Consider the following 27966-nt stretch of genomic DNA (forward strand, 5'->3'; position numbering starts at 1 on the left):
ATGTCAGTGGTACTGAACTCTTAACTTCCAAGGATTTGTTCACAAATGATGGAAATATTATACTTGAGCACTTATTATCTCTAACTAATGCATAAATCATTATGAAATTTGTAATTCTCATGCCTATAGTGGTTCTATTTTAAGAGAACCATCTATAGCTCACAATATCAATGGAATAAGAATAACAAATTCTAAAAAAATATAAATTATGCAGTAACAAGATTACCAATCAAAGTGAGTATTGGCTTTGCAATGCCCCAATTTATACTATCTTCCTTTGCCCTGCTCTACCTCATTTATTGGCCAACAATCTCATCTTTTTTTCTTTTCTATATCAATTAACAACATGTCAGAACAAAGAAAAAACAACAAAATTCAACTTTATGTGATATCCCAGAACATTAATAGTGAAACTAAAACAAATCCAAATATTTTATTAATAGTGAAACTAAAACAAACCCAAATATTTAATTAGACTGTATAAAATACAGATCAAACCAAAAAAAAAAAAAAAATCCATCTTTGTTTCTCATAAAAGACCTTAAAACACAACAAATTTTTCCAACATACTTAAAATATGTCTTTACCTAAACATCATAGGGTTCAATTGTATCCTTATGGCTTGCAGAATCTTGATGAGTAATGCCTCCCTAAAATCCAAAAAACCCAATTTTAATTTCTTTACAATTAAACCTAATAATGATCAAGTAATTGAATAGCTTTGTGACAAAGTGTACTTGTAACATGTATGTGACAGTCAAAAAACCTATAAAACATAATATATATATATATATATATCAGAATATACTGAAATTATCATACACAATGAGTTAAGATTAATGAACACACATAATATCAAAAACAACAATGAGTGCAAAACCTCTGTGTGGATGATATAGAAATCCACTAAGAGGAATCACTGCAATCCATATTAAACAAAGAAAATTGAAATTTGAAAAAGATCAAAATGAAAAATTTTCATACATTAAAAATAGTCAAACATTAGAAGAATCCAAATTCTTCAAGTCAATCCTGAAAATCTAATACCCAGATGATAAAAACTCAAGAAAACAAAATAACCATGAATCAAAATTGAAATAAACCAAACTTTAAGGAGTGAGAGGAGTGAGGCCTTATTGAAACACCAACCAAACTTTAAGGAGTGAGAGGAATATGGTTGGAGAGGGAGTTGAGGGCAACCTTGGAGGTAGAATGCTCGACATGTTCGGTGGAATCAGAAATTTCAAAGTGATTGGGAGCAAAAGAAATAGAACCAGAAAAGAGTCGGTTTTTTTTTTTTTCTTTTTCTTCAAAGATATCGTGTCGGTTGCATGGTATTCATTTAACTCTAACATCGAATTCTACAAAAGACAATTAGAATCTACCAAGATTTTTCTCTACAAATGTTTGGCTGCCCCAACCTTATCATGTGAAGAATTGGAACAGAAGAAAAAAAATGGGAAGAATTGGAGTTTGATTTTGAATTAAACTCAGATTTAAGTAATTAAGATTTGAAATTATATATCAACAAATAGTACACATTGCTTCTGTACTGTTTTTGCAGAAAATAAACTAAACAATAAGGAGGAAAAAATGGAGTGAAACGGAACAAACAATATGGAGAATCACCTTCACCTTCAACTAACTTGAAAGCCCATCCTTCAAGACTTGTAGTGTCCAATCTAAATGTAGGTTGTTTTAATAGATTTTCTTTTGAAATAGAGCAATGTGGGTATTATCGACAACTATAATAAAACACATTGTAGACAATCCATTAAATGATGAAAATGACATCAAACAGTGATATAGATGTGTATATTACAAATTAACAATTGAAACTAAATTTAACTCCCACTATTGAATGAAATTTAGTTTATTAAATAGAGGAATAAACAAACTTTAATACATTCAATCACCCCACTAAAAATATGGTGTAGTACTCTTAAATTTCACTAGTTTAAACAAATCATTGGTTTTTTTTGGGGGGGGGGGGTGTGGTATTCAAAAAATAAATAAATAAATTTAAAAATTAAAATGAGACACACATGCTCAACAATCTTGAACGAACATACTAACCAATCTAAACCTTCAAAATAGAAATAAAATCGCCATAAAATGCAAAATAGCAGCAGCCCCAACATACATTCCACAGTCCAGCATATAAAAAACTGAAAGATTATATTACCCATTAAACTTGTTTACTGTTTCTTAATGTACAAAACTAACTTACATTTACAATGCCCATATAATAAATTATAGAAAGGGAAAACCAATGTAAGATAAATACAACAAAAAATACCATACATCAAACCAAAAAAAACCCAGAATCAAAACCAAATTAAAGAATCCCAGGAAAATAAAAATCCAATAAAAATTGCATTAAAAAAAATTCAATACCAGAATTTTAATGATTCTTCTTTGGTATAACTTTGACAACAAAGGAAGAAGAAGATGTAGAAACTCCGCAAAAAACAAAAAATCAATTAAGAGGAAAGAGAAAGAGGAAAAGAAGCACACCACAAAGCAACGATTGGATTTTCTGAAGGAAGGCCCAGTTGGCTGGGTCGTACTAATGGACGGGCTAGGAGGCGATCGTGAAGGCCACTTTCGCCTTCAACAGTGGCGATGTCAACCCGGTTTAGATTAAGCCCACTTCTTTATTGTTGTTAGATTCAAAGAAAGGCGAGTAATAAAGAAGAAGGAAGGGCTGTGCAAATTTGTGCACTTGTTATTATAGGGATATATCATACTGTGTCAAACTCAAATGAGGAAAACGAAGAAATTGTTTCAATTTTATGCAGTTACAGAGAAAGAGAGAAGACGAATATAAAGAAGAATTAAGAATTTTTTTTTTTTTTTGGGAAAGGAATATGAGTAATGCTGCAGACACAAACTATTTTACAATATTTTTACAAACTATTGTTGTGGCTTATGTAATTTTCAAATAATCATTAATAAACATAAATGTGATGTTAGTAGTAGACCCATATTAGAACTAATAAGAATTTGTCATGTCAATTTTGTAAAAATATTGTAAAATAATTTATGACTATAACATTACTCAGGGAATATTAAAAGGCCAAAACGTTGTCTATTTTTGTAGTTTAGGGTCTGTTTGGATATTGCTTATTTTGTTGAAATTGAAAACTTATTGTTAAAAGTACTGTAGATAAAGGTAAAAATTAGCTAAAAAAGTATAATGGGGCTCATGAATAGTAGCAAAATAAATTGAATAGTGAAATAATTTTCATTTTTTATTGGTATCCAAACGGAGGCTTAGTATATTTTTCTAGTTATAGGTGTTATCTTTTAAAGAAGAGAAATGATATATTCACAACATTTTCACAGCATTTTTATAACAAATCCTAAGTAGCAAGTTATTATTGGTTGTTATTGTTGGAGTGAAAAAGTTATTAGATTCAAAATAAACTTGAAGTTTTTCATTTTTTTCTAACGAAATATAAGCTAAAATTATTAGGAAATGTGTGAAATTTATAAGTTCCCGCTAGAACAGTGGAACTGAACACCAACCATAGCAAAAAATGGTATTGAAACGTTACTTTTATTCCACCAAATGAAAAGGCACAATGTTTCATTATTTTAAAACGTAAACGTAGACTTAATTTATGTGTGTGTGTATATATTTCATAATTTTTTTTTTTTATGAATAGAACAAAATTTCAACTTAAAATTTTTATGGTCAAATCAAGGAACAAAATTGGTTTTTGGTGTAAAACCCCATAAATACTAGTAGTGTATTTAGAGCATTTTCATCAAAGGTGCTAAAAATGCTATATTTTAGCATTTTTAGCACCTCAAATCAATGTGGGTAATACCGTATCGTACCAATCGGTACAACCAATTTATACCATACCGGCCAGTGCATCAGTATCGATACACCCCTGTTTTGTACAAAAAAAAATACCGGCTGTACTGGTGAAATTCGATTGTTTTAGCTGGTAAATGGATACCGGGCCAAAACATGAAATGCAAATCTGAGTAAGCCAAGAAAACCTAGCAGAAAGAAGGAGAAAAATGCAAAAGGTAACCGGTAAACACTCTAGTTTTGTAAACTTACAAAACCGGAAATTCCACTTTTGGGAGAGAGAAAGAAGTAGAGTGAATGAAAGGCCGAACCTGTAAAAGAGAGACTTTGTTGTTATAGATTTTTTGAGGAACTAGGGAAGACACGGACAGAGAAGTGGGGAGAGGAAGAGACAAAAATTGAGAAGTGGGTTGGGAAGATAAAGTAAAGGACTAGAAAGGAGTTTATTAGATTGCTTGGAAAACTATATCAGATTGCTTGGAAACCGTAATTTTAGTGGGAAATGAGTTGGCTTCTTTCATTATTTATTTAAGAGAAATTACCTTTAATGTAAAAAAGCCAATGTTGAGACTTGAACTAGATGACGTGACAGTGGGTAGACATTTGATTTTAATGAGTTGAGAATATTATATTTTTATTTTTGTTGATTCAGATTTTGGAGTAGATACTTTTCTATATAACTTCTTGAAGAGTATTCTTTATTTACTTTTTTTTTTTTTTTAAAAAAAACCCCCTCTTTATTTACTCTAAAGTATTATATAAAACATTAAACATACCAATAAAACAATCATTATAACTAAATATTTATAAAAAAAAAAAATCATTATAACTTTGTATATTGTATAAAATAGTAAAAAATAGCAGTAAACTCGAAATGGTATACTGGTATTGACCAGTACCCGAAATATATCGTATCGCTGGCTAAACTGGTACAGCTTCCAGTACGGTATTGACTTCCTTGCCTCAAATGATAAAAACCCACTTACATCAAACATTCTAAATCTTAAAAAAATTAGTACCGAGTTAAAGGATAATCTCATTTTTGAGACTCTACTGTAGCAAGATGTTAGAGTTTTTTTTTTTATTTTTTTTATTTTTTTTTCCTTTTCTCTCTCTCTCACTCCCTACTTTCATCTCTTTCTCTTTCTCCTTCATAGACCACCATATGCTCTCAATCTCAGTCTTAAACTCTCTACTTTCCTCTTTCTCTACAAGCTGGTGCAGCTGTTGATCTTTCTTTGACTGTTGATCTTTCTCATCTCTCCGTAGGACAAGTTGATTTTGTGGATGGTGGTGGATCATCCTTGTTTGTGATTTCATGGGTCTGGGTTGATTTCATGGTTTGGTGGTGTATTGGCGAGTGTGGGTTTGCGGTGTATCGGCGACTGTGGTGTATCAGTGAGTGTAGGTCTGCGATGTATCGGCGAGTGTGGTGTATCGGTGAGTGTGGGTCTGGGTTGATTTCATGGGTTTGGGCAATGGTGGTTTGGCAAGTGTGGCTGATTTTGGGATTTGATTTTGGTGGATGTGATCTAATTTTGGTGGATTTGTGGTTGGGGTTGAGATCGGGGTGGGTGGGTGGTGGGTTTTGTGGTTGCTATTGTGGCTGTTGGTATTAGGGTGAGGCTAGGCTGCAATGGTGGGGTTCAGATTTGCATCTGGGTTGTTTTTGTGGTTGATGGTGGTATGAGGATGTGGGTTTGGTTGGTGATGAGGTTGTGGGTTTGAGTTTGTGATTTTGGTGGTTGCCGACTGGTGGTTTTTATTTTTTATTTATTATTATTATTATTTTTTATGGTGGTGGTGGCTGGCAGTGGCTAGCCGTGGATGTGGCTATGACTGGGGTTGCTTGGATTGAGAAGAAAGTGGTGGGTTTTATCAGAGAAAGAGAGAGGCACAGTAGTAAAATAAAAATAATATTATTTAAATGAAATTGAAAAAAAAAAAAAAAAAGAATGTTAAATGTTGTGTGTATTGTAAAGTGGTATGTTAAAATTGATAAAGTAGGATTTTAAGATAGTAAATGCTAAAATTTTTAGAATGTTTGATGGGAATGCTCATGGCCCATTTATTACCGTTGTTTAAACAATAATTTTCAGTATTTAAATAATATTACACGTAAAGTGGTGGGTTTTATAAGAGAAAGGGAGAGACACAGTAGTAAAATAAAAATAATATTATTTAAATGAAATTGTAATAATAAAAAAAAAAAAGAATGTTAAATGTTGGGTATATTGTAAAGTGGTATGTTAAAATTGATAAAGTAGATTTTAAGACAGTAAATGCTAAATTTTTTAGAATGTTTGATGGGAATGCTCATGGGCCCATTTGTTACTGTTGTTTAAACAATAATTTCCAGTGTTTAAACAATATTACACGTATTTTCACATATTTTTTTACCCATATGTATATTCAAAAAATACGAACAACATTACTAAAAGTCCCTTACCAATTGCCCTATATGTTTTAAAATGTTAAATTTCATTCATAAAAAATGTAGAAAACAAAGAGGGGAATTCTAGCATTTTACCCTTATTTTTTTTTTTTTTAAATTTAGCAATATGTCTCTGTTTTGAAACTATTTAGGTTCATGCTCCTGTTTTGAAATTAATGAAAAACTTGATTGCTTTAAAATTGAGTTATGCCTGATCAAACTTAAAAAAAAAAAAATTTGCATGGAACTCGAGTTCATGGAGCTCGAGTTCCATACCTATAGCTGCATTCAGAGAGATTTATAGTGGCATTTTAAATGGAACTTGAGCTCCCTAAACTTGAGTTCTGTGCAATTTTTATTTTTATTTTTTATTTAGTTTGATCTATAGTTGCGTTTGTGGAGACCTATAGTAGCGTTTTAAATGGAACTCGAGTTCCATACTTTTTTTTTTTTTTAATAAGTTTGATTGGGCATAACTCGATTTTAAAGCAATCGAGTTTTAAAATAGAGAAATAAACCTAAATAATTTCAAAATAGAGACATTTTGCTAAAAAAAAAAAAGGGGTAAAATGCTAGTATTCCCAAACAAAGGGATGAAAGAAATAAATAAAGGGGGAGGCAGACCCAAGAAATTTGGGAGCTTAGTTTGTGGTGGAAAGGAAGAGAAACCCAAGAAAAGAAAAGATGTCAGTGGTATCACTCCTCAATTCTTGCTCCTCAACAACATGTGCACTGGTGCGTGACCTTACCTCTCCTCCTTAATCACTCTCCTCTCATCAAATCATTTTTATTCGAAACTTTTAATAATGGCAGTGGAAATTGAAGAACCCATTAACATCATGGAAAGAGCTGAGACCCAGCAGCAGGAACGGTGTTCGATTGGGTAATTATCATTCTACGAATTGGATTAACAAAAATGGATTTAAAGTGAAAGCTTTCTTCAATCCCACCGATGATCCCATTATCAAACAAGCTCTTAAGGTTAGCTTCTTCTCGCCTCTCCTCTCCTACTACTCTTTTATTGTATTGTAAAACACAAAACACAACCTCGTACAACAGAAATCAATGCTTGTTCTTTTATGTGATTGGAACTTATTGGAAATTTTTCTTTCAAGAGCCAAAGTAATCACAATAGAGCACTTTATTTCTTGATTTTCTTTTTGGGTATTGGAGAATTTTTTTTTTTAGATTGCTTGCATGTGAACAAGACTTTCAAGTAAATTTATGTGCAGTTACTTAGGTGTTGTGTTATGTTGTGTTGTACCTTAAGCTCCCCAATTAAAGTCAAACGCATGGGCTGCATTTAATTTAGTTGTCTGTGGCAAAGATATCTATATCGGTACTGCATTAATGCAGCCACTGAATTTAAGTGGGAACCTAACGTATAGTACCTATGTAACTCTACCTAAGTTTTACCCTTGTAAGTATGTATTTTCTGCTTGGACATCTCTCTCTCTCTCTCTCTCAGACACACACAGTCAACATTAGATGATACTGACCAAGACCGACACTTGATGTTGCTCAATGGCAAGTGACTTGTGATCATTTGTGTTTACTCTTTTTTGGGTTTCTTGGGTTATGCCAAAGATAGTGATTGAAATGTTGGAGCCAAGAGCCTTGTAGTTCAACTGGTTACTACCTTGTGGTGTTTCCAACGGAGACATCCAGGTTTCAAATTCCTTCTTCCCCAATTATCGAATTATTTAAATAGTGATTCAAATGTTGGAATGTTGTCAAAGAAATGTTTCTCATCATAGGAAGTTGATTTGGAAGACTATTTCCCTTGAGTGTATTGTGGACCGTTTGGTGAGAGAGAAATAGTAGAACACTTGATGTTGTCTAACGGCATATTCACGTACTCAAGCAATTGTTGTTGCATTCTTGTTTATGTGAGTGGATAGCTGTTACTAGGCAGCATCCCTTTGTTCACTTTTTAAAGACCTTTTTAGAGCTTCTGGGCTTGAGGATGTAATTCTTTCTGAATAGGTCAGTTCACATATTGTAAATTGATTTGTTTACTCCCTTTGAGTAAATTTATTTATCAAAAAAAAGGACTTGATCCCTAGAGTTTACACTTTTTTTTTGTGGTTAATTATGCACATACCTGATGGGTCTTGAAGACATGACCTCAACCTACACCTTACACTTATAAAGGAAGGAGGCACCAATTGAGTTAGAGCTCTTTGGCTTTAACAGTATTGCTTGAAAACTCAATATTTAAGTTTCCAAACTAGTTTTAATCAAGATCGTTGGACAGAAAATCTTAATTTGGATGTTATGTTTTACAAAGAACTTATTTCAACTTTGGCGTAATATGTTGTTTCCTGGACAATTTATTTTTATAACTTTTCTGCCTCTTTATCCCTAATAATTGTTTATAATTTAGCTCCATTTCAGAAAGCTTTTTTACTACATGTTTATATACATAAAGGGATATTAAAATTTTAAACCAATGAGCAGGTGATCTTTTGATTAGACTAGTGTTTTTTGGGTTGCAGTTTTTAACTACTGAATTGCAATTTAATAGTGTAAAAATATCTTCTGCTTATTGGTGGCTACTGTCATGCAAGAAAGCTGTCTTAATGCTTAATAATAATAATTATTATTAGTTTTTTTGATAAGTAAAGAAAATTTTATTCAAAGACATAATAATGAGTCACCCAAGTATATAGGAAGTATACAGCAGGGGACCAAAATAATTAAATACATAAATTACAAGCATTCATCAAACCATAGACCGAAAAAATAAAATGACTTCCTATGATAGACATCCAATCTGATAAAGTTTTAAATCAACTTAGTCTTTTTAGAATCTTCAAAATACCGGTTGTTTCTCTCCTTCCAAATGCACCACATCAAATAATGAGGGACAACCATCCAAATAACACCATTATGATGATGACCAAAATTTCCTTGCCAACATGCAAGGAGCTCAACCACAGACTTTGGCATCACCCAATGGATATCAAACAAGGTGAACACCATAGACCACAACTCATAAACAATAGAACAATGTAGTAAAAGATAGTCTATCGATTCTCCATTACTTTTGCACATATAACACCAATCTAGAATTAACACCTTCTTCTTATGTAAATTATCAATAGTCAAGATAGTTCATAAAGCTGCAATCCAAACAAAAAATGCAACTCTGGAAGGAACCTTCTGCTTCCAAATACTTCTCCAAGGGAAGGATTGAGTACATACACCCAACAAAGCCTGATAGTAACTGCTTACCTCAAAGCCCTTGCTCTTAGCAAGTGTCCAACACATCTTATCCTCACCAATACCTCTCAATGAGACTCCATATATAACATCCTAAAAAACAGACAAAGAAATTGATTCCCTATCATGAATTTCTCGCAAGAATTTCAAATCCCAAAAAAGAACCCCATTAGGAAACTGCATGAGATTAGCCACATAAGCCTCCTCTAAATAAATCTAGAAAACACGTACTCAAAGGATTATCCCCACACCAGACATCATGCCAAAATTTCACTCTAGTCCCATCACCAATCTGAAACTGAATGTAGAGAGAAAAAGTAGACTAACTGTAACGACCCAAGGAAAAACGCTAGCCACATCTGCGCTATACCTCAAAAGGACTAGTCATAATTGAGGCTCCTTGTAGTTGTTAATAAAACCCAAATCTACCTAGTAAATACCCGATGTGGGACTCATCACACATCCACACATATCACACAATCAATCAAATTGGGGTATCACAATTTCCCCCATTTAAATCCCTAACATCCTCGTTAGGGCCCACTTTGTGGTGTAGTGTTTCTGAGCCCACACGGGGTTACCGGGCCGGCTCTGATACCATATGTAACGACCCAAGGAAAAGCGCTAGCCACATCTGCGCTATACCTCAAAAGGACTAGTCATAATTGAGGCTCCTTGCAGTTGTTAATAAAGCCCAGTTCAACCCAGTAAATACCCGATGTGGGACTCATCACACACCCACACACATCACTTCAATTGTGACTAGTCCTTTTGAGGTATAGTGCAGATGTGGCTAGTGCTTTTCCTTGGGTCGTTACATATGGTATCAGAGCCGGCCCGATAACCCTGTGTGGGCTTAGAGACACTACCCCACAAAGTGGGTCCTAACGAGGACGTTAGGGATTTAAGTGGGAGAGAGATTGTGATGCCCCAATTTGATTGATTGTGTGATGTGTGTGGGTGTGTGATGAGTCCCACATCGGGTATTTACTAGGTTGAACTGGGTTTTATTAACAACTGCAAGGAGTTTCAATTGTGACTAGTCCTTTTGAGGTATAGCGCAGATGTGGTTAGCGCTTTTCCTTGGGTCGTTACACTAACCACTACTAATAGTTTTCCATAAGCTCACCCCATAGGATCTTGGAACAGAATTAGAGCACCAATCTCCCTCCTCAACTTCATATTTAATCCTTATAACCCTTCTCCATAACACTTCTCTCTCATACCCAAATTCTCCACAAGCATTTTCCCAATAGGGCTCTATTAAAGTATCTCAAATTTAGAATTACTTAATGCTTAATATATGGTGTTGTCTAGAAGAATTTTCCTGGGAAGGGGAAGGGGGCTTTGAACAATTGATGAATATTTTGTTCTTGATATAAACTTTGAAAGAGGCGAAGAAACAGTAAAGCCCCAACAATGAGACCACTCAAAAAGATTGCATTGGCATAAAACCTTTAACTCATCCAACGTCTTCTCCCTGTTCTCAAAGGAGCGACGATTTCGTTCTAACTAGACTATCTACATTACGCACCTTGGAATCAAATTCCAAATATTTGAGTTATGCTTCCTAAGCCACTGATACCAACAAGATAAAAATCCCACCACCGATCCTGGCATAACCCAATGAATACCAAAAGCCTGAAGTATGAAGGTCCATAAGGTATGTGTAACAGAACAATGAAGTAGAAGATGGTCTACCTACTCCCCATCACAACAACACATACAACACCTATTTATCAAAGGGCGACCCCTAAGCATGTGATTATCCAACGTGAGAATCCGATGGTGAGTAGCTGTCCACAAGAAGAAATCCACTCGCTTAGGAATCTTTGGTTTCCAAACACCCTTCCAAGGGAACAAAAAATTCAGAGTACCTTAAATTGCTAGGTAATAAGATCGGGTGTCAAATTTACCATCACCTTTGAGCCGCCAACAAAGGGTATCCCTCCTATCACCTTGAGGAATACGAGGTTGGATAAACTGAAGTAGAGAATAAGATGCAGCTAGTTCCCAATCTTCAAAAGCTCTATAAAACCTTAAATCCCACACTCTAGAAGTACCTCCTTTTGGAATCCACAAAACCTTAGAGATGCAAGCCTCTTTGGCAGCTGAACACATAAAGCTCAGGATAGAGATCTTTTAGGGTGTTGTCCGGTCCCCAATCCACCTATCATGCTAGAAGCGGATACGGGTGCCTTCACCTGCTACAAAAGACAAATGCTTAGAGAAACTCTCCCACCCTTCATGAATGCTTCTCCAAAGGCCATATCCATGAGTCCTCCTGCACACTTTTGTACACCACCCCCCCTTTTGTACACCACCCCCCTTGACCCTAACCATATTTTGTGGAGATAACTCTCCGCCAAAGATAGGTAACTTCATGCCCATAATGCCACAACCATTTCCCTAATAAAACTTGATCAAACAATGCAACACTTCTTATCCCCAAACCACCCAATTCAACAGGTAAGCACACCTTTTCCCAAGCCACCAAATGATATTTGAAACTCCCCTCAAAAGACCCCCAAAGAAAATTCCTTTGAATACTTTCCATTCTAGTAGCCACAGCTTTAAGAATAGTGAAGAGAGATAAAAAGTACGTTGGAAAACTTGAGAGAGTACTCCTTAGTAATGTGAATCTACCACCCTTAGATAAATAGAGACGCTTCCACACTGATAGTTTCTTCTCCATCTTCTCCAAAATAGGATTCCAAATCGAAACCGTCTTAAAGGAAGTTCCCAACGGCATCCCCAAATATTCCATAGGCAAACTCCCCACTCTACAATGAAGAATGCTAGCCAATGTAGCTAGATTATTTACCTCCCCAATAGGGACAATCTCACTTTTCCCAACATTAACCTTCAAACCTGTAAAAGCCTGAAAGCAAGACAATACCAACCTTATGGATAGCAATTGCTCCCTAAAGGCATCACAAAATAAGATAGTGTCGTCTGCAAACAACAAATGAGAAATCCGCACACCAACAAAATTCACTGCTCCCACATGAAAATCCCGGATAAGGTTATTCTCCTTTGTCTTCAAAATTTTGCTTAAAACCTCCATTATCAAGAGACAAAAGTAGGGATAAAGGGTTTTCTTGTCTCAACGCATGAGAACTTTCAAAAAAACCCTCAGGGGATCCATTAATCAGGACTGAAAAACAGACAGAAGTAACACAAGCCTTAATCCACCCCTTCCATTTCAGCCCAAAACCCATCCAGTCCAACAGATAAAACAAGGCCTCCCAGTTAACATGGTCATATGCTTTTTCAATATCAAGCTTGCAAACCACACCCGGTAGTCGGCTCTTCAACCTACTATCCAGACACTCATTTGCAATGAGCACTGAATCTAGAATTTGCCTTCCACCAACAAACAAATTTTGAGTCTCAGAGATGAGATTATCCAAAACCGGCCTCAACCTGTTAGCCAACACCTTGGACAACAACTTGTACACACTGCCCACCAAACTGATAGGGCAAAAGTCCTTAATGTTAATAGCGTTACATTGACTCCATCACCCGAGTTCCTTCTGTAGAGTTCTGAACCAACACCAACTCTTTGAGATCATTGGGTTCCCCCCGAGACAAAGGGTCACACTCCAACACATAAAAATCTCTCTCCACGACCACAGCTATGGTCAAAGACTTCACTAGTCTCCCATGGTAGGAGATGAAGTCTAGAATCTGTCTGAAATTCCCCAATAGAATCCACTGACCTTTGTAGTGTTGTATCATCATGGTGATTACTCCTCTGTACTTCTCCATGAACTTCCCCTTCCACAAACTCATCTTCAACCCCATGTCCCAGGTCAAAGAGAGGAGAAAACCGATTTTGAACCACCCATGGATTCCAACCAAGGATCGGCGACTCTACATTCCGACATGAAGCCTCAATTGCCGCTTTTGCCGAGCTAACCACCCTATCACTGGTGAACCCAAGGTCTTGATTGCCTAGCCCATGAGTTACCTTGGCATCGGAGACTGAGCCCATAGCAGAAACAGCCTTATCGATGTCGAGAACCACCGCGGCAGAGCTCCTTCTTGACGTCGAGGCTTTTCCGGTCTCCGGATCTGCTAAGGCTCTCGTCGGAATGGAGGTGAGAAGCTTTGAAGCTTGATCGGAGTTGGATATTAGCAACAAAACTGCCATCGAAACCTCAGGCATCACCATTGACTCCATCAGTGGCTTAGAGCTCTCGCCCATCACACTCTCATTCTGAAAACAAAGCACACTCATGCCCAAGTCAAGAGGATAAGAGACCTCCCCTTGGGCCTTACCTCTCGGGTCAGCTACATGGGCTTTATCAAGCCTAGATACAATTTTTAACAAACTAGGCCCACTATTATTGGACTTGTGATGAGTATTTGGGTTCATCCAAGTTGCCACACGTTTTCCCCCAGCTAATTTAGACACCCTTAGCGCCAATTTAGCAGAAGTCAACTCAAGCTTAAACTTACGCGTGGGTCTACCATTTATAGAAGAAACAGCAACCACAGTATCACCCTTCAACATGTTATGTCCTGAATTAGCTCTAGAAAACTCAAAATTCCTAAACTTCCGCTGATTACTGATTTTGACAGATTTTTTCCAACTTGTCCACCACCATCCAACGGACCACCACCAACAGCTTCATCAGAGGTCCTCCCTTTCACCCAAACGGTGTTTGAACTTGCTAGAAAACTATCTAATTCTTTAGTAAACAAGCGCCAGCCAGACCGGTTTGAGCTCGTAGGTACCATAACCCAACCACGACGAGCTCCACCATAATACGTAGCTATCTCCACAAAAATACCCGCCTTATTCGACCTTCCTTAGAATTTGAAAAACTTATTATTAACTCTATATCTTTTGCACAAGAAATCCTTTTTTGGAACCCAATCACGAATATCGGCAAAACATGAGAGAATCCATTCCAAACCCTTACGACCCATCCACATGGAACTTTTAATATTCCAACGACATTCGTGAATAGCATAAGAATCAGCCCGCCGTCAAACGAGAAAGAAAAGGTTTTGTAGTCTATGCGAAAAGAACCATTACTGCCCTCTCTGCCCTGAGGAGAAGGTTTAAGGGCTGTAATAGGGGGAGGCAATTTTTTAGTAAGAGGTGTGGGTGATGTTGTAGTGGTTTGTCTAGGCCATAACGGTAGTTGTAAAGGCAGGTCTGATGGAGGTGGGGTGTTCAGAGTAGAAGAATGAGGTGGACAAAAAGAATGAAAAGGAAAAAACCAAAAGATGAGGGGAATGGGAACGGAGATGGAAAGAAACCAGGGAATGGAGGAGGTGGCTGGTTGAAAGGCAGTGGAAGAGAGTGGAGCAGAGGAGGGAAAGGTGTTGGCTGTGTGGTAGGGTAGGGAGGGGTGTTGCTGTCACCATGTTTTGCCTCAGGTGAACTTGTGTCTCAGTTCTGGATTCACTAAAAACTGTAATTAATTGTATCCATTGATTTCACACCTAGTGTCACCACATGTCACTGCTCTCTAGTTGGTAATCAAGATGAAAAAAAAAAGTTCATTTGGATGAGAAAAAAAGTAAGTTAACATTTGGAATTGATTGCATAAGCTTTTTTACTGTTTATAAAAAGTGTATTTCTTAAAAAGAAAAAAAAAAAAAAGTGTCTTTCTTGCTTTACTTAAAGCCAACTATTTAGAAACAACATTAGAGACTTGTTTATTTTACCTTAGACATTGTACACTTCCAAAGTAAAAACCAAAAACTCGGACGCATTAATATTAGTCCCTCATTTTCAAGTTTCACATCTATTTTGCATTTCTGCAACCATAGTGACTTTATTACTGCCATTATCACTACCACCACCACTGCTGCCCCAAACATTATCCCATGGCCATCACTGATAACACCAAATTCATGGCCACATCTGTCACCATCTAGCATGGCGTTGACATTACCATTTGCTCCACCAACCATAACCACCCCAATCATAAACTTGCCAATGCCTCAATCTAAACTGAATGTTTTGTCAGCATGTTACAGATGTGTTTTTCCTTTAAAATTAATTATAAAATAGACCTTTGGAATTATTTTTTCTGTTTATATAAGAAACACTAAGAAATGAATCCAAAAGATAAACTCAACTAAGGCCCGGGCCAGTGGGTGGTAACGCCCAGGTAGAAGACGCCAACTTAGGTCGTCCACTTCTACCCATTTTTCTTTCATAAAAAAACGAAGAAGATAAACTCAACTACTCAGAGATTCGTATTACTGCAATATCTGATAGGAAGCAGTAATTAGAGCACACTTTCACAAACAAATTACAATGTATTCAATTTAACTATCTTTTCTCTTCTATGCTCAGATGCATTTCATGTTCATTTTGTTTTAAAAAATGAAATTTCTTTACTTATAAAAAAATTCATGGATTTAAGATTATTATTAGTCTAGGAGCTAATATACTGTATATCATAAAATTCCATTTTCTTGTTGATTTGTGATGGCAAAGCCAGTGATGCTGTTTTTGTCTTTGTTGCTTGTGTATTTGCGTCCTTGAGAGGCATTAGGTAATTCTTAAGGCCAGCAGTCTTACGTCCACACTGTCACTTCATGGCTCCATTGCAACTTTATACTGGACTTGGAATGCAGAATGGGATGAATGGGTACTGTCAAAAGTGAACCAGTTATTCACTAGGGCACTTGGGCAAGGCAATGCTCTTAATAACACATTAAGAGCATTATCTTGTGCAAATTTTTTTGTTTATTTTAGGATAAGAACCTACTCACTTTTCAAAACATCCAACATCAGACTATCTATATTATACACTGCATTTCATTAAAATATCAAATTTCTTGATTTTTAATTGTTTCTCTTTCTTCACATACACCATACACTCTTCCTTCATCATCGGGATACGTTATACATAAAGAAAGAATAAAATATTAAATGCAAAATGAATAGTTTTAGTGTAAATTTACATGTAGCAAACTTGTAAACACAACTATGTACTCATTGAGTGAGTCATTTTTAGGAAAAAATGGGTAAATTTTACACATTTTTCTATTATACATGTGAGTGCTGTGCTTTAAAACTCTTTAGGTTAGGCAACTTTCCTGAGGTAGTTGCTTTTTGCCCCTTGGCTGAGGTGACAGTGGCAAATGTTAAAGAACCAGTGCCTCATTGAACTAATAGGTCTATTCATTGAATTACCTAATGACTCACAATTTAGGCCATAATTCATATAGTGGGCATCTTTGTCCAATGATATTCTACCATCCTGGTACTAACCTTGTATAAATGAAATATGTAAATAGGAAGTATTATTATAAAACTAAAATAAAAGAAAGCTGCAAATATAAAGCTTGTAAGTTAATAATAATCATGAATTTTGGTCTCTCTCTCTGTAAGCGCATTTCTATCTTTCTTCTTTCTTGTTTGTATATTCTCCTCGTCCTTATCCTATTCTTTTTTTCTTAATTGCCCCCAAACCTATTAATTTTAAAATAAGATCCTTAACAGTTTCTTTTTGTCTCCATTATTTATTATGATGACAATGATGAGGTGATGATGATGTTAAATATGCTTATAAACTCATTAGACGTGGAATACCACATATTCACTATGTATTTTTTTGACTAATTTGTATCAGAGCCTCACGTTATGCGGGCAAGAGCCTTTAGAGCATTTAGTGTATTGGGCCATCTAGGGTCTTGGAGTGTTAGGGGTGCATTTACATTTTGCTACCTAGGTTTGGAAGCTTAAGTTGGATGTTTTCCTGACGTAGGACAACCACACTAACAATAGAACGAAAGATAAACCCTAGGAGTCAACACCTAAGGGTTGCTTGGAGTCAGTACCAAGCAAACTGGAGTCAACACCAGTAAAAGAAAACACACGTTTATTTTTTTATAATTTTCAAAAACTGTCTTACAATAATCTGAAAAAGTGTTTAAATAGCCAACAATAAAAAAACCTAAAACCCTAATCATTAAATGCTTGGGCTTGCTTAATTTCAAGCCCAATAACTAGTATGCTCCATCCATAAGGCCACAGGTTGGACCGTCTACTTTTTGCTCTTCTTCCTATATGTGCGTGTAATTGGGGGCTTGTACCTCGTGTCCACACCAACTCCCCCTGGGTGAGAAGAACTCGACCCCGTCGAGTGGAAATCTGAAGAGCTCTGATAGTACTCCAACAAATCAGGATCCAGTCGCAATAGCTCATCTCGAGTAATCCATGTGCAATCAGAATCTGGTCGCCCTCGCCACCGAACTAAGAAACGGTGAACTCCTCCATCCCTGGTAGAAACAATTTGCTCATCTAAAATAGCATCAATAGATTCTTTATGTGTATAGGGCAAATTTAAGGGTAAAGGGGTGGGAATAGGGGCATCAATAGGATTAGGCAAAGACTCATCAAAAGGGGTATTAGGAATAGTTGTGGGGCCTTTATAAGCAACTAGATCCTCAATATTGAAGGAGGAGCTAATACCATAATCATGAGGGAGGTCAATGACATATGCATTTGGGCTCATTCGTTTCAATACCTTGAATGGTCCGGCACTACGAGCCTGCAATTTCTTAACGGTCCCAGAGGGAAACCGTTCAGGTCGAATCTGAATCATGACATAATCCCCTACCTGAAACTCTGCATGATGTCGATGAGTGTCAGCATGAATTTTATATTGAGAATTACTTGCCTGAATTTTTTTACGAATCTCATTATGCAAATCATGAATATGTCGTGCAAATGCCTTAGCAGACTCAGAAATCCTAACATGTGGGGACATGGGCAAAAGATCTAAAGGCCTCCTAGATGTATATCCATGCACAACCTCAAAAGGACTAGCACCTATAGACCTATTGACAGAGCTATTATATGCCAGTTGGGCTACCGGAAGAATAGAATCCCAATTTCGATTGGCTTCACCCACTAGACACCAAAGGAGGTTGCCTAGACTACGATTAACCACCTTAGTTTGACCATCAGTTTGAGGAAGAAATGCCATGGAAAATTTCAATTTGGTGCCCACTAAATGCCACAAGGTCTTCCAAAAATAACTCATGAAACGAACATCCCTATCAGACACTATGGTTTTGGGAAGACCATAAAGTTTGACAATCTCATCAAAGTAGAGTTTTGCAATCTTAGAAGCATCAGAGGTCTTAGAACATGGTAGGAAATGAGCCATCTTGGAGAAGCGATCAACAACTACTAGAATGAAATCATGCTTCCTAAAGGTGCGGGGCAAACCTAACACAAAATCCATAATCACATCCTGCCACGGGCGATCTGGCACAAGTAGAGGTGTGTACAGGCCAGTGTTTTGCTTGCGATGTTTGGCTAGTTGACATGTACAACACTGACCAACTATCTTGGCAACGCCCCTCTTAAGACCAGGCCAATAGAATTGACGTTCCACTTCCTCAATTGTCTTGTCTTGACCAAAATGACCTGTTAGGCCTCCCGCATGTATCTCCCAAACTAGGAAATCTCTCACTGAAGACCGAAGGATACATAACTTGTTGGCCTTGAACAAGTAACCATCTTGAAGGGTATAATCATCCAGGATTGGCCATGGGGCATTACTTAGGCTAGTGTAGAGGTCCCCAAAATCTGGGCATGACTCATAATGGATAGCAAAGACACCCTTTGACTTAGTGCATCAGTAGCCTTATTCTCAATTCCCGCCCTATGCTTCACTACAAAGTGGTAGCGCTGCAAAAATTCAACCCAACTACCGTGCCTAAAATTCAACTTCTTTTGGGAATGGAGATAGCGCAAAACTTCATGATCAGAGTAGATAACAAATTCTCGAGACAACAGTAATGGCGCCAATGCCAAAGAGCTCGAATAATGGCATAAAACTCTTTGTCATATGTGGAGTACTTTTGCTTAGCGTCATTCAACTTTTCACTGAAATAAGCAATTGGGTGACGCTCTTGACTAAGTACTCCCCCTATACCAATACCTGAGGCATCACATTCCACCTCAAAAGGCTTGGTAAAATCAGGGAGACGCATGACAGGTGCCTCAGTCATCTTTTGCTTTACCTCATTGAAAGCCTTAGCAGCAGCTTTAGTCCAAACAAACTCCCCTTGTTTCATGCAGTCAGTGATGGGGGACATAAGGGTACTAAATCCCTTGATGAATCGGCGATAAAAGGAAGCGAGCCCATGAAAGCTTCGAATCTCATGGATATTTTTGGGCTCGGGCCACTCCACAATCACTTGAATCTTTTAGGGGTCGGCAGAAACTCCCTCAGAGGACACTATGAAACCTAGGAAGACGACTCTATTAGTGAAGAAAGAACACTTCTTGAGGTTGCCATATAAACTCTCCTTCCTAAGGGTAGTACAAACTTGAGTTAGGTGGTCTAAGTGTTGCTCCCTAGACCTACTATAGATGAGGATGTCATCAAGGTACACAACCAAGAATTTCCCCATAAAAGGCTTGAGCACTTGAGTCATCACTCTCATAAAGGTACTAGGAGCATTGGACAATCCAAAAGGCATCACCATCCACTCATATAAACCATCCTTCGTCTTGAAGGTAGTTTTCCACTCATCACCCGAACGAACCCTAATTTGATGATAGCCGCTTTTTAAGTCTATATTAGAGAAGATCATTGCTCCAGCCATCATATCTAACATGTCATCCAACCGGGGGATAGGAAATCAATATTTCACAGTGATCTTGTTGATGGCACGACTATCAACACACATCCGCCAAGTTCCATCTTTTTTTGGAGTTAAGAGTGCAGGGATCGCACAAGGACTCATGCTTTCACGTACAAAACTCTTCCTAAGTAGTTCTTCTACTTGCCTTTGCAACTCGGCATGCTCTGCAGGGCTCATCCTATAATGAGGCAAGTTAGGTAGGGCTGCTCTTGGCACAAAATCTATGGCGTGTTGTATGTCACACATGGGTGGCAAATGATCGGGGAGTTCCTCAGGGAAAACATCCTTAAATTCCTGGAGCACTAACCTCACTTCTTCAGGTTGCTTCTCACTAGTCTCTCCATGTAGTTCCCTGGCAACTAAGACAAACACAATAGACTCTTGAATTGCTACCCTTTCAAATGCCTTTGGGCTTATGATGTTCAGGCCTTTTGCTTTTGGTGCTTCTGTCTTCTTGCTCATGCCAATTGGCTTGGGTTTCAAAGGATTGAGCACAATCTTCTTACCTTCAAACATAAATGAGCAAGAATTGGATCGCCCATGAAGGGTGACATCCAGATCATACAGCCAAGGTCTACCTAAGATGATATATCCTACATCCATGAGAATTACGTCACACCATATTTCAGCCTTGTAGGTGAGGAATTGAAGTGTGACAACACATCTTTCTTTTATGGCTATGGAGGAAGTATCCACCCAAGAAACTTTATATGGGTTAGGGTGTGGGGTCAATTTCAAGCCTAGGCGGGAAACAACGTTAGAAGACACTGCATTAATGCAACTTCCACTATCTATGATAACCTTGCAAATTTTGTCTCCACACTTACTGTAAGTTTGAAAGATGGCACTCCTTAGCCAATCATCAGCGTCTCTTTGCTCTGCCAAGGCACACCTTACCACATTCACTCTAGAGACACCAAAGTTCTTGGAGTCATCAACTTAGGGAGAAATGGCTCTAATGTATGCGAGATAGCTAGGATCATTTTCCCATTCTGTTTCAACATCTTGGGTTTCTTCAACATTTGGATCATACACCAGCTCCTCAACATCTTCTACCTTTTCATCACCCTCTTGAATGACAAGGGTCCTAGAGGAACATCTAGCAGCGATGTGTCCAACCCCATTGCATTTGAAGCATTGGAGGCGAGAGCCTAATCTTGAAGGCTCATTGACCACACCTTTTCCCTTGTCCTCTTTCTATTGGGGTGCTATTGGGGTTGACCTTAGGGGGTAAGGCAAATCTAGGTTTGCTACCAAAAGGTTGAGGGTTGGTGGGAACACTTCGGGGCTCAGAACGTCGCCAAAAGATAGATTTGGATGCTAATTCACAATTCCTAGCGAGGTCATATGCTTCTCTTAAGGTAGTGACTCCTCGGGTGATAATCTCGCCTAGTAGGTTAGCATTTAAACCTTTCTTAAACCTATTGAGTGTGACAACCTCTTCCTCGACTATTCGAATTCGCCTCTTGAACTCCTTGAACTTTTCAATATATTCAGCCACAAGAGTAATGCCTTGCTTTAGGTGATCCCATATCTCAAGGAGGGAACTCCTATAAGTTGAAGGAAGATAATTCCTTGAGAGTGCACCCTTCATCTCAAGCCAATCAGTAATGGGGGGCTCATGTCGTCGCCTAATGCTATCCTCAAGGTCCTCCCAGAAAAGGTCGGCTCTTCCAATTAACTTCATCCTAGCATACCTCACTTTCTTATTCTCAGCCCAATGGTAGTAGTCAAAGAATTTATCCATCTAACGTAACCAATCAATGAAAACCCATGGGTCTAGGTAGCCGTCAAAGGTGGGAGCTTCTATCTTTTCCTTGAACATTCTATCATCATAATCCCTAGGATCATTGTGATTATAGTGATCATGTTCAAAGTTTGGAACCCTATGAAAGTAACCGTGGTGATTTTGCCTAAGCAGGTTATCTCCTTCATGGTTAACGGTCTCTCTTTGAGATGCTTCAATTTGATCAACCTTATCCATTAAATTACGGACATTTTTTGCTAGGTCGTCTATGGTTTGCTCTAAGGAGGACCTAGACTCAGAAGTGGATTGATGTTCAGAGTTTGACATGATGCGACCACTACGTAGATGCATGCACACTATATTTATGAATGCAATTGAGATTCACAAAAGTTCGAGTAATCAATTCTCAATTTAAAATTAGGGTCAGGCAAGAGTGCATGTGAAGAAATTGCAGTCAAGTAGTGACAGTGTTCACAATATTGAGAGATAGTCCAAATAAAAGTCAATTGCCAATAAGCTCCACAATTAATAATGAGAATCAAATATTTCAAAGCCCTCCCTTTTTTTTTCTTTTTTTTGGTTTTGGCTTATCAAAGGAAACATATAGGTTTTTTTTTTTTTTTTTTTTTTTTTTTTTTTTTTAAATGGGTATTGAAAGAAACAGATGGCCAACACAACAACTAGCTAACAAAACAAGGTAAATTAAATAAACTAATGGTGGGGTATGCACGTTAAGAAACTAGAGATGTATTAAGAATGACAAATTGAAGCTACCAATGAGACAAAGAAAGAACCTAATACTTGGAAAGGAAGCCCACTTGGATGACATGCTCTTGGGCTTGGACTAGTCTGTCACGAGCCTGGAATCTGCTTGGTCAGATTTTTTTTTTTTTAATGCCAAAAATAATAAAATATAGTACACGAAGGACTTAAAACTTAGAAGAAGTTACAGACTGAGACTGAACTAAAGAAACTAAAGAAACAAACAACGGACTCAAAACTGAGAAAGAAAAAAAAAAAATATATATATATATATATATATATATATATATTCTCTGTGATGAGAGTCTTCTGCCGGTGTAGGGGACTGACGTTGGTGGCGGCGCGAAGGAGGCGCAGACAACGGCGGGTGGCTGCTTGTCTCGGATCTCGGCAGCGGCAGTGGCTCATCAATCTCAGCAGCAGCAATTGATCGTCAATCTCAGCAGCGGTGGGTCGACAATGGGTTTCGGCGGCTGGGTCTTGCGGCGGTGAGTGTTGATTTGTGGGTTCCGGCAGCTGGTGGCTGATGGGTCTTGCGTGGGTTACTCTTTTTGATGGTTTTGCTTTCTATTGGTTGTCTACGGTTGTGTTGTATGGACCGGAAGTTTGCTCTGATACCAAAACTGACGTAGGACCACCACACTAACAATAGAACGAAAGATAAACCCTAGGAGTCAGCACCTAAGGGCTGCTTGGAGTCAGCATCAAGCAAACTGGAGTCAGCACCAGTAAAAGAAAACACACGTTTATTTTTTTATAATTCTCAAAAACTGTCTTACAATAATCTGAAAAAAAGTGTTTAAATAGCCAACAATAAAAAACCCTAAAGAAACCCTAATCATTAAATGCTTGGGCTTGCTTAATTTTAAATCCAATAACTAGTATGCTCCATCCATAAGGCCACAGGTTGGGCCGTCTTCTTTTTACTCTTCCTCCTATACGTGCGTGTAATTGGGGGCTTGTACCTCGTGTCCGTACCATTTCCTTTTCTTTCTTTCTTTTTGTTTGGATTTTTCATGTAAAGCAAGATTATTTGGGAGCAAGATCAATTTTTTTTTTTTTTTTAATTGGTAAGTTACATATGCACCTTGTAAAGTTGTGATTTCCAACTAGGCTTTGTTGGCTTTAATTCCATGCCAAATTTGATTGTAATTTCTTCAATCATTTTCCTATATTTATGTGAGTTTATTTGTAAGGGATGAGTGTGAGAGATTAGTGAAGAATCAAGCTTCAAAATATGAATCAGTGCAATTCGCAACTAGCTCACGAGAAGCAAAAAGCAACCCGCAAAAGGGTCACATGTGAAGCACTTGACTAGAAGCTGAAGAGCTATTGCCAGCCTGTCATTTCGCGAGTACTTCGCGAGAAAGACCATCTCGCGAGATACCTACGAAACATTCTGTTTGGCGAAAAGTTAAGTTGCTTTACCAAATTCTTTAGCCACACTATATATGCCCCCATTACCCACGAATTGTAAGAAGTGCTTTTCAGGAAGAAAACTCTAGCAAATACACTTGAGAGTTAGAGATTGTTTTACCTATAATCCTCTACACATTTCCTCTTTGTTATGTTGTGTTTGCATCTCTATTTTCTACTCTTTAAGCTTTACTTTTGAATACTCAAAAATGTGTGAAAACACACGAGCTATTTAGACCCTCAAATTAAAGTTACGGCTTGGTTGATTTTACTCTTAACTTAATATTAAGTGCGGAATAGAGTAAATGCGAGCGGATAAAAAAACAAGCTACTCTAACCCATAAACATTATAGCACAACAGTAAAATGAAAGGTAAAAGAATAGGGAAGAAGAATGCAAACACAAGATAACATACTAATGTGTTATCGAAGAGAAAACTGAAGAACTCGGTGGAAAACCTCTCCGCCACCCTCCAAGCAGTAATCGATCCACTAGACAATTAATTGGAATACATGGGTTAGCAAGAGACCCTCTAAGTCTAATCTACCCGAAGTATTTAAGCCCTCCAAACTCTTACTTCAACAAGGTTTCTCGGAACCGTGTCTTATCTAGTTTTTCGAATCCCGTAACAAACTCCATGTTGCATCTGTCATCTTTGGCTTCTTTCAATGTTTTCCAACAGTACTAAAACCTCATTGAACACTCTGAAAGTGTGTGGTAAGTGTTTGGACTATCAACCTCTCAATGATATGGAAATAGAGAGGTAGGAGTTGAGAAAAATTCACAAGCAATTGTGTAGAGGATTATGGGTATAACAATCTCTAACTCTCAAGGTTTGTGACTAGGGTTTTCTCTCTGAAGCACTCCTCAACTTTTGTGGGTAATGTGGGTATATATAGTATAGGTACAAAAAGTGTGTATCAGATAGCACAGTCTGGCAAAACAAAATGTTTCACGAGTGTTTCGCGAGAAGGCTTACTCGCGAGCTACTCGTGAAACACAGTTTTCTCTATCTGTCCTGACTCTTTGTATTTCAGTTATGTGCAGGGTACATGCATCATTTCGCGGGATGCTTAGTCGCGAGCTACCCACGAGAACTCTTCTGTCTTCAATTACTTGAGTCTTCACACTCTCTTTCTCTATCACACAACCCTTACACTTAAATCCCACAATAAATACAGGGTACAAAAGATTGTATAAAATTACAATAAAATTTGGCACGGAATGAAAGCCAACAAAACACATAATTGTAAGTTACAACTTTACAACTTTTATTGTTCATTGTGGTTGAATATGGCCTAGAGTAGTGTTATCGGCATATTGTGCTTATTTACTCTTATTCCGTATTTTGATAAGTTAGGGTAAAAGCAATTTAGCCGTAATTTTTATTTTGGGGTCTAAACAAGCTCTATCGTTTTACACAAATTTGAGCTTTCACACCTGGTGGGTCTTGAGCCCACAACTTTACCCTACACTTAGCACTTACAAAGGGAGGAGGTACCAGTTGAACTAGAGTTCATTGGCAGCAAGATCAATTTTTTTAGTCTCTCAAATTTGCTTTATCTACTGCATATGGTTTCTGTTTGTATAACTTGTAACCATATGCACATGCACATGCACATGCACATGCACATGCACACGCACACGCACACAGTTGCAGAAACTACCACACATTGGTAAACATGTAAACATGGGTAAGGCATAGCTTTGAACGGTAAGATGGTAGAAAATATTTTGGGAACCGTTGAAGCCTTACACAAATACACGTCCCATGTACATTCCTTCTTTGACAACTACAGTGAAGAGCTCACAGCTCAAAAATGAGATTTTGAGGAAAATATATTATTTTTCAATTTTATTGGATTGTTGTTGGATTAGTTGTTATGTAATTGCGTATTTGAATTTGTGTTTCAGCACTATTGATGCGGGAGCATAACCAAAATTATTTTGGAATTTGTTGTTTTAGATTTTCTTCATCTTGTAGGAAATTGGATATTTTATGTGATTGGATTAGCCTAGAATTTCATTTTATTTTTAGTTCAAATAAGGATTAGATTAGATATGAGTTAGTATTTTAGAATGTTATCATTTTAGAGTTTTATACTTTATGAACTTTCATTCGTGGAAGCTCTATAAAAAGGCTTCAAGTGGTTTGTTTTATTTTAGTAGACGATTGATTAATGAAATTCAAATTGGAGATTTTCCAAATTGTTGGGTGCTGATTCCTGACACCTTAGGTGCTGATGCCGTTCTTGCTTGGTGCTGATTTCAAGTAACCTCTAGGTGCTGATTCTTAGGGATATCTTTTAATTTTCTTGTTCTTTTATTTTCTCTTGATTGTCCTGCATCAATTTTTTTTTTTTCGGTCATTTAATAACACTCTTTCCCCTCAGGTATATATCACTTTGAGGGCCTCTGACTGAATGCAGTAATTAATTGTAATATTGGGTGTAAAACAAAATAGCAGCCATCTTATTGTGTGGTGTCGGAAGCAGACACTATCACTCTTATTAGATTTATATTATGTGTACGGCTTTATTGGATCATTGAACATTTGCTTATTGTATCTTTCTGGGTTATTTGTCAAATGAAGTTTAAATGTATACTGTACTCCATTACCCTCTTTTTGTTTCCTTATAAAATTTATATTAATAGCCATGAAATGCATTTATGTGTAAAGAGTGGAGTTTCTAATACTTCTGAAGAAATTTATAGGAGCCAGTTTCCTTCATGGGTGGGATGTTTGCCGGTCTTTTAAGGCTTGATTTGAATGAAGACCCACTCAAGGAATGGGTTACACGGACTGCGGAAGCCTCCGGAATTGTAGAGGAAGAAATTGATGCTGATGCTGAGGGATCAAAAACTGACGAAGTTCCACAACAAATTGAGATTGAATGACACTTGCCGTGGTTCTGTCTGTATACTAAGACTCAAATAGTTGATTGATAATTGATGTTTAACTTGCACACAACACAATAATGATCATTCAAAATGTTCTGCTTAGATGATATGCAATCTGTAATACTCTGACTTTGATGTGTATCTCTCTTTTCTTGGGTTAGTTGCATATAGCACAAGAAGCCCGAAAGTATCAACACCTATTTCCAGACTTGCATGTAATTTGTGTCGATTAGCAGTTAAGCTAGGCATGATTTGGGTACCAAAATCTTGGAGCTTGACTCTCCCCTTGATCGCTCATTTATTTTTTATTTTTTATTTTTTATTTTTTTTATTTTTTATTTTTTATTTTTTTTTGGAGAAACCAGACCCCAGGCTTGGGAATTTATTCAAAAAATAAAATCAATGAACATCACACAATACAAAAGGAGCAATGTCAGCAGGACGGTCTCCCAACCAAACCTGCAACCCCACAACTGAACTAGCTTTCTTTGCTAAAGTATTAGCAACAAAATTATAGAGATGACTAACTAAATTAAAATAAAAAAACTGGAAAGCAGAAACTTGAACTCGAATATCATCCAGAACATTCTCATAGCTGGCGAGCTCACTTGACCCATGTCAAAGAGCATCAATAACAACAGCTGAATCCCCTTCAAAAACCACTCTGCCAATCTCAAGCGCAAACTGAATAGCCCTAAGACAGGCTAACGCTTCCAACTCAGCCACTGAACAACCAAGAGAAATGGGAACAGAGAGTGCTCCAACAGTTGCGCCACTACTGTCGTGCACAATCACACCTAAGCTAGCCGAGTTTGAAGACCGAAAGAACGCTGCATCGAAATTAACCTTAAAAATGTCAGGCGCCGGAGGACACCATCGTTGCAAGGGTGGAGGGCAGGGAAGGACCAACTCCTCTTCTTGGGAAGCCAAAAACTCCTGTAAAAACTACTAGCGCTGCTGCAAATATGATCCACAGGGAGAGCGTTTCGCCCAAAATGCAACGCATTTCGATGATTC

General features: G+C 37.4%; 1 protein-coding gene across 3 annotated transcripts; it reads left to right on the top strand.

The window, feature by feature from the left end:
• Positions 1-6843: 6843 nt before the first annotated feature.
• Positions 6844-27168, top strand: LOC115965514 (UPF0426 protein At1g28150, chloroplastic-like). Of its 3 annotated transcripts, none has more exons than XM_031084758.1 (4): positions 6874-6995; positions 7074-7241; positions 22954-23120; positions 26764-26852. In XM_031084758.1, the coding sequence occupies exons 1-4, from the start codon at positions 6945-6947 to the stop codon at positions 26804-26806; spliced, it is 429 nt and encodes a 142-aa protein (XP_030940618.1). In that variant the 5' UTR covers positions 6874-6944; the 3' UTR covers positions 26807-26852. The 3 variants fall into 3 exon arrangements, with proteins under 3 accessions (XP_030940619.1, XP_030940618.1, XP_030940620.1); XM_031084760.1 differs by lacking the exon at positions 26764-26852 and adding an exon at positions 26442-26472; XM_031084759.1 differs by lacking the exon at positions 22954-23120 and having other exon boundaries at positions 6844-6995; positions 26764-27168.
• Positions 27169-27966: the final 798 nt, after the last annotated feature.

This window comes from Quercus lobata, chromosome 10 (assembly GCF_001633185.2).
Source record: "Quercus lobata isolate SW786 chromosome 10, ValleyOak3.0 Primary Assembly, whole genome shotgun sequence".
Classification (NCBI taxonomy): Eukaryota; Viridiplantae; Streptophyta; class Magnoliopsida; order Fagales; family Fagaceae; genus Quercus; species Quercus lobata.